Source organism: Erinaceus europaeus, chromosome 6 (assembly GCF_950295315.1).
Source record: "Erinaceus europaeus chromosome 6, mEriEur2.1, whole genome shotgun sequence".
Taxonomy (NCBI): domain Eukaryota; kingdom Metazoa; phylum Chordata; class Mammalia; order Eulipotyphla; family Erinaceidae; genus Erinaceus; species Erinaceus europaeus.
Window position 1 is genome coordinate 27,167,016 of NC_080167.1, and position 17,207 is coordinate 27,184,222.

The 17,207-nt window shown below is 38.9% G+C and overlaps 1 protein-coding gene across 4 annotated transcripts in view; it reads left to right on the forward strand.

Moving 5' to 3' along the window:
* The window catches only part of LYST (lysosomal trafficking regulator), a 188,280-nt gene that overhangs the window by 44,932 nt on the left and 126,141 nt on the right, over positions 1 to 17,207 (forward strand). For 3 of the 4 annotated variants that reach the window (XM_016188071.2, XM_060191968.1, XM_060191966.1), the window contains exons 3-4: positions 5,101 to 5,299; positions 13,743 to 13,833. In XM_016188071.2, coding sequence (XP_016043557.2) covers positions 5,108 to 5,299; positions 13,743 to 13,833 — 283 coding nt within the window. In that variant the 5' untranslated portion in view covers positions 5,101 to 5,107. Of the gene's footprint in view, positions 1 to 176; positions 276 to 5,100; positions 5,300 to 13,742; positions 13,834 to 17,207 lie in introns of those variants that run through there. The other variant, XM_060191967.1, reaches the window with a different exon arrangement.

Below are 17,207 nucleotides of genomic sequence, written 5' to 3' on the forward strand. Positions count from 1 at the left end.
TTTTTCTCAAGAAATTAATTTCCCTTTCAATTTTTTTCTTCTATTCAGAAGAATATTGGTTAGTTTTCATATACTTATAAATTTTCCAGTATTCCTCCTATTATTGATCTCTGGTTTCATGCCTTTGTGATCCAAGAAGAGTCTTGAAGTTGATAAAACCTGCTTTGTGATCTAAAAATATTTATCCTAGATCATGCTTCACATATGCCTGGAAAAGAGTGTTCATTTTGCTATTGTTGGATTAAAATCTGCATATGCCTGGCAAGTTAAATAGTGTTAGTAAAGTTCACTGTTCCCTTATTGATTCTCTTTCTCATTGTTAAGGGTAGGTATTGAATTCCCCCAACAATTATTGTATTACTACTTATCTCTCCTTTTAGGTCTGTTAGTTTTTGCTTTATATATTTAACTATACTACTGTTGAGTGCACAAATATTTACAATTGTTATTTTCTTGAGGTATTGACCACCCTCCCATGTCATTACATAATGATGCCCTTTGTCTCCTTTGTAGCAAGTCTTTTTTAGTTCAAAGTCTAGTTTGTCTGCTGTAAATACAGCTGTCCCTACTTTCATTTGATTACCATCTGCTTGAAGTGCCTTTTTCCATCTCTTTATCCTCAATCTGTGTATCTGTGTGAGGTTAAAGTGGTCTCTTGTAGCAAGCATAGAGTGGTGGACCTGTTTCCACCCTCCCACCACCACTCCATCTTTTAATTGGAGAGTTTAATCCACATTTTAAAGTAATTATTATAGATAAAGATACTGTTGGCACATCGTTCTTTATTTTCTGGTTTTATAAATCAGTTCTGTTTCTTATTTTCTTTTATTTGTGTCTGTTTTCGTGTTTTGGGTATCAGTATTCTTTGAAGTCTTTATAATGTTCTTTTGCATACTTATTTAATTATCCCTTGTAGTTGTAGTTCTAAAAAGGCTTACAGAAAGTATCTTAAACTTGTACCATTCTATTTTAAACTGATAGGAAATTAACTTCAATAAGTCAGAAACTTTTCATTCTTCTCCCTCACATTTTAGGTTATTTTGCATAGAGGCAGAGAGAAACTGAGAGGGAAGGGGAAATAGAAAGGAAGAGAGATGAGAGAGATGCCTGAAACACTGTGTCTCCACTTGAACTCAGGTCCTTGCGCACTGCAGTGTGTGTGCTCAGCCAGGTGAGTCATGCAGAAGAGCATCTTTAAAACGAGTAAAACACTGTCTTAACTCAAGCCAGTCATACCTTAAATTCCCTAACTAAATAGTTACTGTCTTTGCTCTAAAAACTTTCAGTTCTGCCTGTTCTTCTCTGAACTCAAGGACTACTAGGTAATGCAACTTTCAGGGGTTATCACTAACCCTTCAGGTCAAATGGAACTGAAAGGTAGCTTTCCACTGGCAGTGGGGCTGTCTCAGCTCCCTTGCCAGGAGAGGGAGGGGTTACCCCAGGCACTCATCAATTTTTCAGAGTCTGGCTGGTTTAGAGGGGCGAGGGCAATGAATTAATTTCCTCATGCTTGGCAGTGAAATAACGTTCAGCCCACACGTAGCTTGGTTATGCTGACTCTTGCCTCTGTCACCACTGGGTCACCCTGCTTCCAGGTCTCCTCACTTGTCTTTGTGAGATGAGAAGTCATATAGCGAGGGGCTCTCGTGGGACTATGACTCAGCCTCTTGTTTAGTTAGGAACCAAGAGCCCAGGAGCTGGTAGAACTCCTTGAGCATCCAAATCAGGCAGATCTGCACCCCCCCCCCCCCCCCAAGTTCTTGGTTCTGCAGATGAGCCAAGCCCCTGGTTGGAGTTATTTGCAGGTAAACTGTCTGTCAAGGTCCTTCCTCTGTGATTGTTGCAAGTATATTGGTGCACAAAGGAAATCAGTTTCTCCCTGAGTTTTCCAGAGGCTGGAGAAATAAACATCAGACAGACTGATAAAGGGGAAAACCTAAAAGGAAGTATAAAAATAACACATAGGCCTCCTCTCTCTATGGAAAACATCCAATATCCAGGAAGACTGAATAACTCTCCCACCTGGTTCTAGATACCATCTTAAAAAAAAAAAAAACCTAACTAAGAAAAGAATTTTGGGGTGGTGGTTGGGAGGAAACTCAGCACATACTATGAAATCAACCTTTGCTTCCATACACACTTCCTCTCCTCCTTTTGTTCCAGTCAGAATTCCAGAGGTTGTCCCCCCCCATAAATGTGAGATCCCAATGTTATGAAATCAGAGCAAGGACTCCCACAAAGCTACCCATAGTACCTGGGCCTGGTTGGCTCCCCTGAGTTCTTTCCTTGCTTTAGGACCTGAAGCTGAGAGGAGACCTCTCTTGTGTGGCAATGCATTGGCTGGGGAAAGAGGCAGTGGTGTCAATATGTAACTGCTTTTTTTAAAAAAAAAATTACTTATAACATGGAAATATTGACAAGACCATAGGATAATTTCACACAATTCCCACCACCAGAACTCCGCATCCCATCCCCTCCCTTCAAAGCTTTCCTGTTCTTTATCCCTCTGGGAGCATGGGCCCAGTATCATTATGGGGTACAGAACTGCTCTTCTTACCCTTCTCAAACTGGCTTTTGAGGTCCAGGAGGATGCTTCAGCCGTTCACCTCATAATCTCAGTGGTGTCTTATTATTCTTGACTAGTTTCTAGGTGTCTTCAAGTGAGGAGCAGTGAAGTTAGGAATGATATATGTTACCTTCTTGGTAATACCACCTCCCTGTTTCACATTTTGAGTATTTCTGAAATTGCATTGTATTTTGAACTAATCGGTGGCATCTTATAAACACTGTCAGTAAACTGCACTGTGCTCTTGTCTGCTCATGAATGAGCTTGTTTATAACTTTTTACATTGTCAGTGTTTCACTTTAGTTAACATGTGTGGACTGCACTATAATTATTGGGTTTAATTTTCTCTGGAATTGAGTTTGGTATGTGTTTTTTTCTTTAATTCTTTTATTTATTTATTTATTTATTTGCCTCTAGGGTTATCACTAGGGCTTGGTGCCTGCACTATGAATCCACTGCTCCTGAAGGCCATTTTTCCCATTTTTTTTTGCCCTTGTTGTTTATCATTGTTGTTATTGCTGTTGTTGTTGTTATTGGGTAGGACAGAGAGAAATCGAGAGAGGAGGGGAAAACAGAGGTGGGGAGAGAAAGATAGACCCCTGCAGAACTGCTTCACTGCTTGTGAAGCAATCCCCTTGCATGTGGGGAGCCAGGGGCTCGAATCGGGATCCTTACACTGGTCCTTGCACTTTGTACCATGTGCGCTTAACCCACTGTGCTACTGCCCGACCCCTATTTTTTTTTATTAGTGATTTAATAATGATTGACAAGATTGTGGGATAAGAATGGTACAATTCCATTCCGTTTCCACTACCAGAGTTCCATATCCCATCCCCTACATCAGAAGTTTCCCTATTCTTTATCCCTTTTGGAGTATGGAACAAAGATTATGGGGAGCAGAAGGTGAAAGGTCTGGCTTCTATAATTCCTTCACCTCTAGACATGGGCATTGACAGGTCAATTCATACCCCCAGCCTGTTTCTGTCTTTCCCTAGTTGGGTAGGGCTCTGGGAAGGTGGGGTTCCAGGACACATTAGTGAAGTTGTCTGCTCAAGGAAGTCAGGTTGGCATTGTGGTAGCATCTGTGACTTGGCTGAAAAGCCCTAAGATATAAAGCAGAATAAATAGTTTAATAATCAGGAACCTAAAGGTTCTAAAGGTAAGAATATAGCAGATGAGATTGGAGCCTTCATATTGGAAGGAACTAGGAAGTCTGTTTTAGGTATATTCCAAGAGGCCCATGACTTTACTAATTTTTGCCTGAGCCTGACAGCTAACATGCAGGTGGGCTGAAAGTATTGTCTGGGAAGATGGTGGCAGAGTTGGGAATAGGACTAGAAAGCTGGATCAGGCTGAGAGTAGCTCCCAAATATGGGAAAAGTGTATAAATACCATTAACTGTAAACCCCGTCGATCAGACCTAGGGCCCATGCCTATTCATATTCAGTACAGGGTCCTGTGTAACCTCTGCATCCCTGAGCTCACATTACTTGCTGGCAACTAGGAACATTCTAGGCTACACTCATTTTAGGACTAGTCTTCCCCTGTGTTGACTCAGCCTCCCTTTGGAGAATGGGACAGTCCTTACCATTGTTCTACATTGACAAGGTCTTGTAGAGGCCCACAAGAGGGTTTATGATGTTGTTTCTGATGGAGATGACCAGTGATGGTGGAAAGAGGGATCTGTTAGAAGTCTAGGCCCATCATATCTATGTGGAAATCCAAAGATTCTCTGACTGGGGCTCTAGATGATGGGGTGGCTTGGTAGTGACCAAAAGAGCCATCATTAAAGTGTGCCCTTATCCAGATTTTGTAGTCCTTACTTTATTTGATATAATTAGTCTTAGAGTGATTGAGGGAAGTGAAATAGAAAGTAGGTGAGGCAGGTATCTAGGTCTAAGTAGAAACTATTTGATTAAGTACTTTATGGTGTCATTTTTTTAGGTCTTTCTGCTTGCTTGCTGTACTTACTGAGTCACATTAGACTATTGCACACTTTTACTTTAAGCTATATATTTTCTCCCAACTTAAGAATACATGTGTACTTGTGCCCTATCTCATGGGCCCTGGTCTGTATCTAGGTTCTGTAACTTTGTTAGGAAGTGTACCACCCAAAATGGAATTAAGGAGTCCAATGAACTAGGAAAGGTCTCACCAGAGTATTGAAGCTCGAGAGTTGATATCCCAGATCTGGCATCCCTGGACACTGTCCCAGTGAAACACTTGGCAGAGGTGGCACTGGTTGCATTGATTTGGTTGAGATCAGGAGATGCAGTATCAAATGATATGGATCAAGAGAAGCATGAAGGAAAATGAGCAGAGCCCCAGAAGTTCCAGGACTGGGAGAAATACGGGTTTATAGAGAACGAGGAAGGGTCCTTGCTGTCTTAGAGTTTAAGAAGGCAACAGATAGTTATTATTATAACCAAGTTATTAGGGAACTTGGTTTACTTTGAAAATCCCATGGTTAGGATTTACTGTAGTATGCAAGACCTTTTGGTATGTGTTTCTAATCATCTTTTTTTCTTTTATAGCTCGGTCATGAGCACGGACAGTAACTCATTGGCTCGTGAATTTCTGACCGATGTCAACCGGCTTTGCAATGCAGTGGTTCAGCGGGTGGAGGCCAGGGAGGAAGAAGAGGAGGAGACACACATGGCAGCACTTGGGCAATACCTTGTTCATGGCCGAGGATTTCTGCTACTTACCAAACTCAATTCCATTATTGATCAGGTAATATCTTCATATTAAAGAATTTGTCTCCATATTATAGCTAAGCATATGTACATACTTTCTGGGCTACTTAGTTTCTGAGAGTGTCTTTCCCCAAAGTCTTATCTTTCATATACTCCAACAGAGACAATTAAACCCATTTATGAGCATATTGTTTACTAGGATACTTTTCAAATTGCCTGTAATATCATAGATTATAGAGTGCACACACACACACACACACACAAACACACACACACACAGATATACTGACATATGTCTTGGGAAGATAGTAAACTGGGTCATTATGATAACAGCAACCCTTAGTAAAATGATTTTAAATATATCAACAGTGAGTTAATGACTCATGATTCTGTAAGTCATGCGGGTTCAACTGGGATAGCCATCTCTGCTCCTTTGTATTGCTCAGCTTACGTCTGAATTTTCAGTCAGTTGACAGAAGTTAGAGCTGTAGGTTGGACTGTTGGTCAGGACACCTCAGTTCCCATGCACATGATCCTCGTCTTTCAGTAGGATGCATTCTTTACATAGTAGTGGAAGCATTCCAAGCAGTGTGAGGGGGAAACTGGAAGAAGTTGTGAAACATCACTTCTGCTGCATCCTACTGGTCAAAGCAAGTCAACAGGCCAGGACAGATTTAAGAAATGAAAACATAGACTACATCACTAGACAGTAGGAACTTATTTGCGGCCATGCTTTATCTACCACAGTCTCCTTTTGGGCCACAACTATTGGCATTCTTCTCATACTTCTTCCCTCTCAGGACTCTCAAAATGTCATTGCATCATTGTATCAGACTCAAAGTTCATGATCTCAGGGTAGGTGAGATCACTTATTCTGGAGGCAGATGTGGCTTCCAGGTAGTTTCATTGCATCTCTTTTCTTCCGTTTCAGTAGTTTCATTTAATTTCTTTTTTTTTTAATTTTTTTATTTTATGAGAAAAATATTGTTTTACAACATTGTTGGTTTGGGGAGATAGCATAGTGGTTAGCTGAAGGCTTTCATGCCTGAGGCTTTGAGGTATCAAGCTCAATCTCCAGTACCACCATTAGCCAAATCTGAGCAGTGCTCTGGGGAAAAAAAAAAAAAAAGTTATTACAAGGGGATACAGTTTCATTCCAAAGTTGATGCCAGCACACCTCACCCATTATTAAATTTCTGTCACTCTCTGTTATACAGCATTGGGCCCCCACCCCATTTTCACACACTTTTCCTTTTTTGAATTTTTGGATTTACTAAATATATGTTTCACTTTGTATTTTCCCTTATTTTGTTTCTTAAATCTTAACCTATGAGTGAGGTCATCCAGTATTTGCCCTTCTCCTTCTGGCTTATTTCACTTAATATAATTCTTTCTAGTTCCATCTATGATGATGCATCTCTTCTTACTGACAGGGACTTGTGAGCTAACAAGACAAGTCAGCCACCCCCCACACACACACACATATTCAATATGCACTGATAAGATAGGAACAAGTTAACCACTCTGGATGTTAGTATTTAAGCATAATAATGATAAAATGTACATAGCTGCCACCAATCTAATGAAATCCAGTTCAGCATATGGTGGTGTTTCTTATTCTGAGATATGGGGATGTATTTTCTTTCTTGAGAATAACCCCCTAGTTTCCAAGACTTTTGCTTCTACTCTTTCCAATGTCTCCTCTTTTTTTATAGTAGCCCGTAGTTTGCAATTTCCTCACCTTGCTATAGAAAAAAAAAGACAACCCGACCCCACCAATGTGTCCTGGAACCCTGCCTCCCCATAACCTTTCCCCACTAAGAAAAGAGAGAGACAGGCTGGGAGTATGGATCAGCCTGCCAATGCCCATGTTCAGTAGAGAGGCAATTACAGAAGTCAGACCTTCCACCTTCTGCACTCCATAATGACCCTGGGTCCATACTCCCAGAGGGATAAAGGAAAGCTTTCAAGGGAGGGGATGGGATACAGAGTTCTGATGGTGGGAATTGTGTGGAATTGTACCCCTCTTATACTATGGTCTTGTCAATATTTCCATTTAAAAAAAAGAAAAGAAAAGAAAAATGGGGACTTACAGATCTCTTTGTCCCTTCTAGTTTAAGCTGTTTTAACATGTCAGTCATTTTTATAACAATAGTCTTTTCTTTTAGTTGTGTGGGTTTCCTCTGAGTCTTAATGTAGTTACTCCATGCTCCCCAAAGCCACATCTGTAATAGCATTTGAGGCCCATGTCTCTCTGCTTGGGGCATGTAGGGCTTATTGAAGCAATGCCTTCAAGGTTCTTAGTAGTACTTTGATCTTCCTACTTGGTTCAACTAGCTTGTACTTTGATTTTTCTGGGGTATCACAGTCCTTTAATAAATATTGGTATTGGGAGAAGGCAGAGGAAGAGGAAATGGGGAATTGTTAGAGGAACTAATGGTTTGCAGGTCCAATTCTGCTGCTACTGATCTGTTCTTTTGGTAACCCACAAACTAATAATAGCTTTTGCATTTAGAAGAATATGTGACAAGGCCATATATGATTCTGCAAAGTCTAAAATATTTGCTATCTGAGCTTTTAAAAAAAAAAGTTTATAACCAAAAAAGTTTATGGCCTAATTTAGGAAATATTATTAGCATAATGGTTACCATCTATGAGGAAAACAGTACATGTAACTATTCTGTGACATCAGAAGCATTTGACAAAATTTATTCATCACAGTAATTCTAAAAATAAATCAAGAATAGAGGGTTTCACATACAAAGACTAGAAAAACCCATTTTAATAAGAAGCTTTTGCAATAGAAGCAATGTGAGAAATGCTATTAACTATGTGCAGTATTATGTTTAAAATATGCAGTAGTAAAGTGGAATATGAAAATAAGGAGAAGTGTTAGAATGATGACAGACAGACTATGACCCACATAGTCAACGACTGCCACCTCTCCAGATTCAAAGGAGGTCTCGAAACTTTACATCAAGCTCAACCTGACGCTGTTGACTGGCTACGGAAGAAGGGCAAATGCTAGAAGAAGAAGAATGATGATGAGGCTCAAAATACTGTTTTAAAATGATGTGTACAGAAAAATGCAGGCTATCATCTGAAGAGATTCTATTTATGGTGCTATTAAGGGACTTAAGTAAATAACACACACTTATTTCTGATTACATCTGGCACATTACATTTAGTTAACGTCACAATGCTGATTTAAAACAATACAATTAATACTAATGAAAGTAATTTAGTATTCCATCAAATTCTGGATATAATTCAAGTTTCTTAGCATTATCATTCTGATTCCTATTTTATTTTATTTTATTACTTTTTCCCACCACTACCATCTTCACCCCTATACATACCCACAATAGTTCTCCCACAGTCTTGAAAGTAGGTTGACTTTTTTTTTCATATTTGTATACTCAATTGTCTATATTCTGTATGCGAGTGAAACCATTATGTAGTTGCCCTTTACCTCCTTACTTGCTTTACTGAGCATAATCTTCTCCAATCCCATCCACTTTATCCCAAAGGACAATATTATCCCTTTTTATTGCTGCATACTACTCTTGAGTATATGTCTCATAACTCATCCTGATTCCTTAACCTACGTCCATTTGTCTTAAGTATCTATCTGGTATCTCGGTCCTGCTCCCTGAACTACTTGCCTTTTCTGTCCATCTTGCTACCACGACTTTGGAGGCCACAGTAAGCAATAAAGAACCTATCTAAACAGTAGGATTGTGAAGGAGACAGTGTGTCAGACCTAGTGGGCAGCTAAAATTCGTTTCTGGGAGTTGGGTGGTAGTACAGTGGGTTAAGCACACATGCACAAGGACCAGAGTAAAGATCCTGGTTCAAGCCCCTGGTTCCCTTCCTGCAGGGGCGTTACTTCACAGGCAGTGAAGCAGGTCTGCAGGTGTCTATCTTTCTCTCCCCCTCTGTTTTCCCCACCTCTCTCCATTTCTCTGTCCTGTCTAACAACGACAGCATCAATAACTACAACAATAATAACTACAACAACAATGAAAAAAACAACAAGGGCAACAAAAGGGAAAATAAATTTTAAAAATGGTTTCTTTTTTAAGGTTCTTTTTTAAAGTTTGTTGTATTTAATATATATATATATATATATATATATATATATATATATATATATTCTTGATTTTCACTTTTACTTGGGAAGGTCTTTGGTTTCTGAAAATAAAGCTACTTGGATGGGGGCAACAGGTATGAAATCTTTTGTGGGAGGAAAAGCTTCACAGAAGAGGTATTGTGGGGGATGGGCCTTGAAAGTAGTGAGGGAGCCCTGAGCTAAGAGGAAAGAATGAGAGAAGATTCAGATCATGCGTTTAATAAGTAGAGGCCTGGAGACAGGAATGCCTGTTCACATAGCAGTGATGATTTGCCAGTGTACTGTTGTGGAATAAGGACTAAGTTAAAAGGACAGCATGTCTGTAACACTTCTTCACAGACCCTTGAGGTTTCTGCAGTCTCCATTAGAATGTTATTAGTTCACCTGTTGAACAGGTTAGAAAGAGTGCATAGGAGAAACATGCTGAAAGTTAGTTTATATTTTTAAGATTATATACATTTTGTTGGCATCTTAAAAAATTTGAGGCACAGAACAAGCAGGAGCATGGAAATGTTGTCCAGATATATTAGGTCTCTAATTTTGAAAGTATGTACATGGAAATGGCATCCTTTGACACATTGTTTATGTACATCCAGAATTTAAAGTCATTCATGCAAATAATATTTCTTGACTATCCAACTACATTGTAGGCATTATATGAAGGAGGTTATTATTTGGGTCAAGAACTCCAAAGATTATGCTCTGAGAGAAGACTGGGAAGTATGGAAAAGCTTCCATCGTATTTAGAGATAAATCCAAATTCCTTTGTATGTTATACCTTGCCACCTTAGATCTGATGCTCTCTACCTCATGTATAACTTCCAGCCTCAACTCCTCATACTCTCTCCCTTTCTATATAGTCTAGGTACTTTTGCCTGCTTGTTATTCTATGGAAATAAAAATCAAATCTATTTCCCTATTCACTGTAAACTTCCCTTGAGCCCTTATGCACCAGATTTCACATGGATGCCTTTACGTGTAATCTCTATCCTGTTGTTCAGTTTTCTCATAGCACAGTAACACTGACATTTTCTTACTTACACCCATTATTTTCTGTCTTCCTGCTACCATGTCAGCTTTAAGAGGTTGTAAATGTTGTCTTTCATGTTTCTTACTGTATCTGAAATGCCTGGCACATATAGAGACTCAATAAATACTGTTTTTTAATAAATAAGAGGAAAATGGAATTCAGACACAAACTGTTGGGCAAATTACTTACTGTACTGTAAGTGAATCAGGAACATGAAACTTAGTGACCAAGGGGCCATTAGAGAAGTCTCCCCACCAAATGTAAATTTGCCCAATCCTTTTGGATAACAGTCAGGAGAACTCTCAGAAGGCTAAAAGTGGACCTACCCTATGACCCTGCAATCTCTCTCCTGGGGATATAGCCTAAGGAACCAAACACACCCGTTCAAAAAGTTAGTGTATAGCTATGTTCATAGCAGCACTATTTGTAATAGCTCAAACCTGGAAACAACCCAAGTATCCAACAACAGATGAGTGGTTGAGTAAGTTGTGGCATATATACACAATGGAATACTATTCAGCTATTAAAAGTGGTTAATTCACCTTCTTCACCTTATCTTGGATGGAACTGGAAGGAATTATGTTAAGTGAGATAAGCCAGAAAGAGAAGGTTAAATATGGGATGATCCCACTTATAAACAGAAGTTGAAAAATATGAACAGACCTTGCCAGTGGATCCAGGAACCTCATCTCTCCAGAACCCTGTCCCACTAGGGAAAGATAGAAACAGGCTGGAGTATGGATTGACCTGCCAACTCCCATGTCCAGCAGAGAAGCAATTACAGAAGCCAGACCTCCCACCCTCTGCTCCCCACAATGATACTGGGTCCATGCTCCCAGAGGGATAAAGAATACGAAAGCTTCCAGTGGAGGAGATGGGATATGGAACTTTGGTGGTGGTAATTGTATAGAATTGTACCCCCTCTTGCCCTCCAGCCTTGTTGATCATTGTTAAATCAATAATAAGAAAAATAAAGAAAGCAAGCATGAAAGAAAAATAAGAACAGAAAAGAAAACACAAAGCAGATCTTGGACTGCAGTTGGTGCATTGCACCAACGTAAAAGACTGGGGTGGAGAGAGGGTCTTGGAATATGATGGCAGAGGAGAACCTGGAGGGGGTTAAATTGTTATGTGGAAAACTGAGAAATATTACACATATACAAACTATTGTATTTTACTGTCGACATAAACCACTAATCCTCTAATAAAGGGGAAAAAAATTTCTCCACCAAGGAATGAAGACCTGAAGAATGGGAGGGAGAGATAGCATAGTAATTATGTAAAGGCTTCTTATGCCTGAGGTTCTGAAGTCCTAGGTTCAGTCTCCCAGAGAGAAAGAGAGAGACTGAAGAATGACTTAGTACTTGGCAGTGGGAGGGTAGTGACAGAACTGCAAAAGTGAGGAACCATTTTATGAAGGGTCTTCTAACTCTGTAAAGGGGTTATATTTTACTTAATTAAAAATTGTATTTATTTCAGAAGAGAAAGACTAGAGTATCATCCAGCATAAGTGATGTCAGGAATTGAATATGGGGACCTTAGACTTGCATGTCCTAAACTTACCTAACTGAGCCATTTTCCTGGCTGTCTTCCCACTCCTCCCCAAATCAGGACATTCATGCTTGCATATTTCCACTGCTCCCAGCAGACTAAAGTTTATAGAGTGAAGAGAGGGGAGGAGGGAGGGAGGGAAGGAAAGAGAGGGAGAGAGAAGAGAGAGAGAGACAGACAGGAGAGAGATAGTACAGCACCAGTCCACCATTTCTGAAGCTTCCCCTTTGTGTGGTACTCTGATTTGGTGGCTGGGAGCTTGAACTTGGCAGTATGCACTCTATCGGGTTGAGCTATTTCTGGTCACGTGCACCTTTTCCTTAACATTCAGATCTCTGTATCCAACTGTTTACTATGTGTCCTTCTATTTGCATAGCCTACAGATATCTCAGGCTTTGTGTATTTAAAAACTGAATACATTACCTTTACTCAAACTTACTACCATCCCTAAACATCCTGTCATAGTGAGTACATTATCAGTAACCTGGTTTCTGAAACAAGAAATTTTCAGGTTCTTTCAGATCATTTCCCTCCTTACTTATGCCCAATAATCAGCTGCAAGTACTTTTTATTCTCCCTTATAGTTTAACAGCTATTTCTCCTTTTCAGTTTTACTGTAAGATACTTCACATCATTTGTCATCTGGATCCCCTGCCCCTAGCATGGATCAATCCCATCCCCTCACTGTCTTCTTCCGTACAGTGGTTAAAATGGTCTTTCTACCTTCTACCTTCTGCAACCCTCAATGACCCTGGGTCCATGCTCCCAGAGGGCTAGAGAATGGGAAAGCTATCATGGGAGGGGGTGGGTTATGGAGATTGGGTGGTGGGAATTGTGTGGAGTTGTACCCCTCCTACCTTATGTTTTTGTTCATTAATCCTTTCTTAAATAAAAAATTTTTTAAAAAAAAGAAAAAAAATGGTCTTTCTAATAAACAAATTCCATTGTATCAACCTGACCTCTCCACTAATTGATAGGAGGAATTGATACTTGATTTATCATTAATTCCTTGCCCACCCATGATCTAAGTTTAAAGATCCAGCTCTCTAGTTCTAGGTCCACTTCTGTATGTCTGATAATTTTTGCTCCTTTAAACTCTTAAACTGAGTATATGTACCATTCTTGGGTACTTACTTATACTACATGCCTTTTGTTGTTCTTTAACTGTTTGTATGTATATATTTGATGGACCAAATAAGGGGGACCCTCCAGGGATTGGACCATATCTTCCAGAAAGGGTAAGACAGTAAATGCTGTGGACATAGTGTGCAGTTGATAAATATTTATGAAATTATATCTGTTAATAATAAGTCTTCATATATTGTTTATTAATAATGCCTATTTTTCTTTTAAAAAATTGTTCTCTGAGTTTTACATTTAACTGCATGCAGACTTTGTTTTTTTCTAGTAAATTAATGTTATTGCTAACTACATAGGACTTTCATTTTCACCTACCAAGCTTTTTTCTTAGGTGAGGAATTTCTGCAATGTGCATGGTGGCATAACGAACTGTTGTGGGGAAAGAAAAAAAAAGACAACACAGATGTGCTAAATACCATCAACTACTCTCACACTCTTCTGTTACTGGAAAAGTCTATAAAGTGAAAAGAATCACAACTTTAATTGCATTTGAGATGAGTTAATTTGGTTCCTAGTTTCTTAAATGCAACCTGTAAGAATAAAGAAGTATTCGCTTCAGTTTGAAGGATTAGAAACCAGTGCCTTATGATCTAAGAACATAAAAAGCTTCTTCTGTTTCTAATCTAGGCACTGACATGTAGAGAAGAACTCCTGACTCTTCTCCTCTCACTCCTTCCATTGGTATGGAAGATACCTGTTCAGGAAACAAAGGCAGCAGGTAAGTTTTTCTTTATTATATAACTTATTTTTCAGAAAATCCTCTGGGGAAAAATGTCTCATTGAGAAGTTCTTTCTATCTTCATGGTTGATATTGATCAACCTCACAACATTTATCAGTTTGTTCAATAAAAAAATTCTTTCTTCTAAGATCTATTTTTCAACTTCGCTTATTTAATTTGATAGGACAGAGAGAAATAGAAAGGGAGGGGGATAGCGAAGGAGAGAAAGTCAGAGAAACAGCTGCAGCACTGCTTCATGCACTGTGAAGCTTCTCCCCTGAAGGTGGGAACCAGGGCTTGAACATGGTAATGTGCACTTAACCAGGTGCACCACCGCCTGGCCCTTCAATAAAAAAAAATTTTAGGCAAGTGTTTTTTTTTTTTTCTAGTAATACAAAAACCAGAGTGCTTCTTGGGGGTGGTGGGGCCTTATAGGGGTGTAATTGTGGTTAGAAAATTCATGAAGAAGTAGAATAACTGCCAAATGGAGAAAATCTAGGCATGTATCATAGTGTCTGAGGAGTGGACTGAGAAAAGTTTGAAGAAAGAGATTAAAGTACCTTTGTTTCTCATAATGATTACCTTTTTTTTTTTTTTAATTATCTTTATTGGATAGAGACAGCCAGAAATCAAGAAGGGGAGGGTGATAGGGAGAGAAACCTGCATCCCAGCTTCACCACTTGTAAAGCTTTTCCCCTGCAGATGGGGACCGGGGGCTCAAACTTGGGTCCTTGCACATTGTAATACATGCACTCAACCAGCTGCACCACCACTCGGTTTCAATGATCACCTTTTGTGACTAGTACTCTGTACCAAGACTTGCAGTATTTGTTTTAGCTTAGTTATCTGGTGTCTCTTTTAAAGGATAAATATGAAATAGTATTTTGTTCCAAGACATGGTAGAATTATTAAACTTAATGGCCAGTACTGTGTATATTTTACATATATATATATATATATAATATGAAATTCAATTAAAATGATTTAGCAGGGCTATTTATTACCATATATTTTAATTTATTTCTGATATAAAGCCCTCTTTTCAGGGAGCTAAGCTTTTATAATATTGTTTTCCTGCTAATTTGTTGATACTTTAACTCTCTGCTCTTACTTTCTTTTGCATTTGTAGAATATGTAAATTATTAATCACTTAAGAAATCTGATTATTGTTCTTTAGGAGAAATTGTCTTACTGTCTTTAAGTAGAATTTGTCACACTCATAACCTTCGCCATCCTCTCTTAATTAACACACAAATCTTTTACTTACAGATTTTTATTACTCATCCCAAATTGCAGTTATATTTTACATGTTAGCTCTTTTGTTACATATTGTTGAAAATGCAAAGACCACTTCCTGTTACACTTTTAGTTAACGAAAAGGAGTTATTCATTTGCCCAAAGAAATACATATCATATGCTGATAACATACCAGCCTTAGGTTCTAGGTACTGAATTTCATTTTTGTTTTGTTTGTTTGTTTTAAAGACAGAGCAGTAGAGAGGCAGAGAAAGAGGTAGAGAGTGAAAGAGACCACAATACCAAAGTTTCCTTCATTGCAGTGGAGGCTGGGTTTGAACCTGGGTTTGCACATGGCAAAGCGGCACACTACCCACGTGAGCTATTTCCCCTACTCTGCAGGCACTGAGTATGCAATAGTGGTCTATATTTGTGCCTAATTAAGTGCATAGCACATTCAGTACATATTTTGAGTTCTTTTAATCTTAGCCTTAGAGATTATTTAATATACATTTAATAATTTTGGAAAACCATAAACTTTTAAAGTTATATCACTATTACAGACTAAATATAATTTTAAAGAATATATCTTACAAAAATAACATATCTTTTTTTCATATTGTATTTTTTATTAGTGATTTAATAATTATTGACAAGATTTTGGGATAAGAATGGTACAATTCCATACAACTCCCAGCTCCAGAGTTCCATAGCCCATCCCCTCCATTGGAAGCTTTCCTATTCTTTATCCCTCTGGGAATATGGACCCAGTATCATTGTAGGGAGCAGAGGGTGGGAGGTCTGGCTTCTCTAATTGCTTCTCTGTTGGACATGGGCATTGATAGGTCAATCTATACTCCTAGCCTGTTTCTATCTTTCCCTAGTGGGGTAAGGCTCTGGGAAGGTTGGGTTCTAGGACACATTGGTGAGGTTGTCTGCCCAGGGAAGTCAGATTGGCATCATGGTAGCATCTGCTTCTTGGTGGCTGGAAGCATTAAGATATAAAGCAGAACAAATTGTTTAATAATTTGGAACCTAAAGGTAAGAATATAGTAGATGAGCTTTGGGGTTTCCATATTGGAAGGAGCTAAGAAGTCTATTTTAGGTATATTCCAAGGGGCCCATGACTTTACTGATTTTTGCCTGAGCCTAACAGCTAACATGCAGAGGGAGTGAAAGTATTATCTGGGTTGAGTTCCCAACTCTGACATCATCTTCCCATACAAAATAAAATAATCTTAATACTCTCTGTATCTTAGTTATTAACTGAAAGAGATTTGTAGGGGGCTAGGGAAATGGCATAGTGGTTATGCAAAAATACTTTCATACCTGAGGCATCAAAGGTCCCAGGTTCAATTCATCATACCACTATAAGCCAGAATTCACCAATAATCTGGTGAAGAAGGGAGAGAGAGAGGGGGAGAAGAGGAGGAGGAAGAAGAAGAAGGAGAAGGAGAAGAAGGAGAAAAAAGAGAAGGAGGAGAGGAAGAAAAGATAAATCATGTGATGCAAATATCAAATGATTTAGTTTCTGATGTCAGATTTTATTTATTATATTTAAAAAATTTTTTTGTTATCTCTATTTATTGGATAGAGACAGCCAGAAATTGAGAGGAAAGGGGGTGATAGAGAGGGAGAGAGACAGAGAGACACCTGCAGCACTGCTTTACCACTTGCAAATCTTTCCCCCTGCAGGTGGAGACCGGGGGCTTGAACTCAGGTCCTTGCACACTGTAATGTGTGTGCTTAACCAGATGCGCCACCACCTGGGCCCTATTTATTATTTTTAACAGAACACTACTCAGTTCCCATTTATGGTGGTGCTAGTGATCAAACTTGAGACCTTTGGTGTCTCCGGAATGAAAGTCTCTATGCTATCTCCCCAGCCCTAATGCTAATTTTTTTTTTTTTTAGGTTATGGTTAAAATCAGATTTACTTTCTGTTCTCCTTTGTTGTTTTTAAGCTATTTGTATCCTTTGATCTAATGTCACCTGGTATGAGATGGGTATCATGGGGTAAAGTAACCCAGAGGCAACAAATAACTATAGAAAATCAGCCCTACAGTGAAAATATAATGAAGCTAAGCTCCAAAAGTGGATGATAAGTAAGAGGGTAATTGAACTTTAAACATTAAGA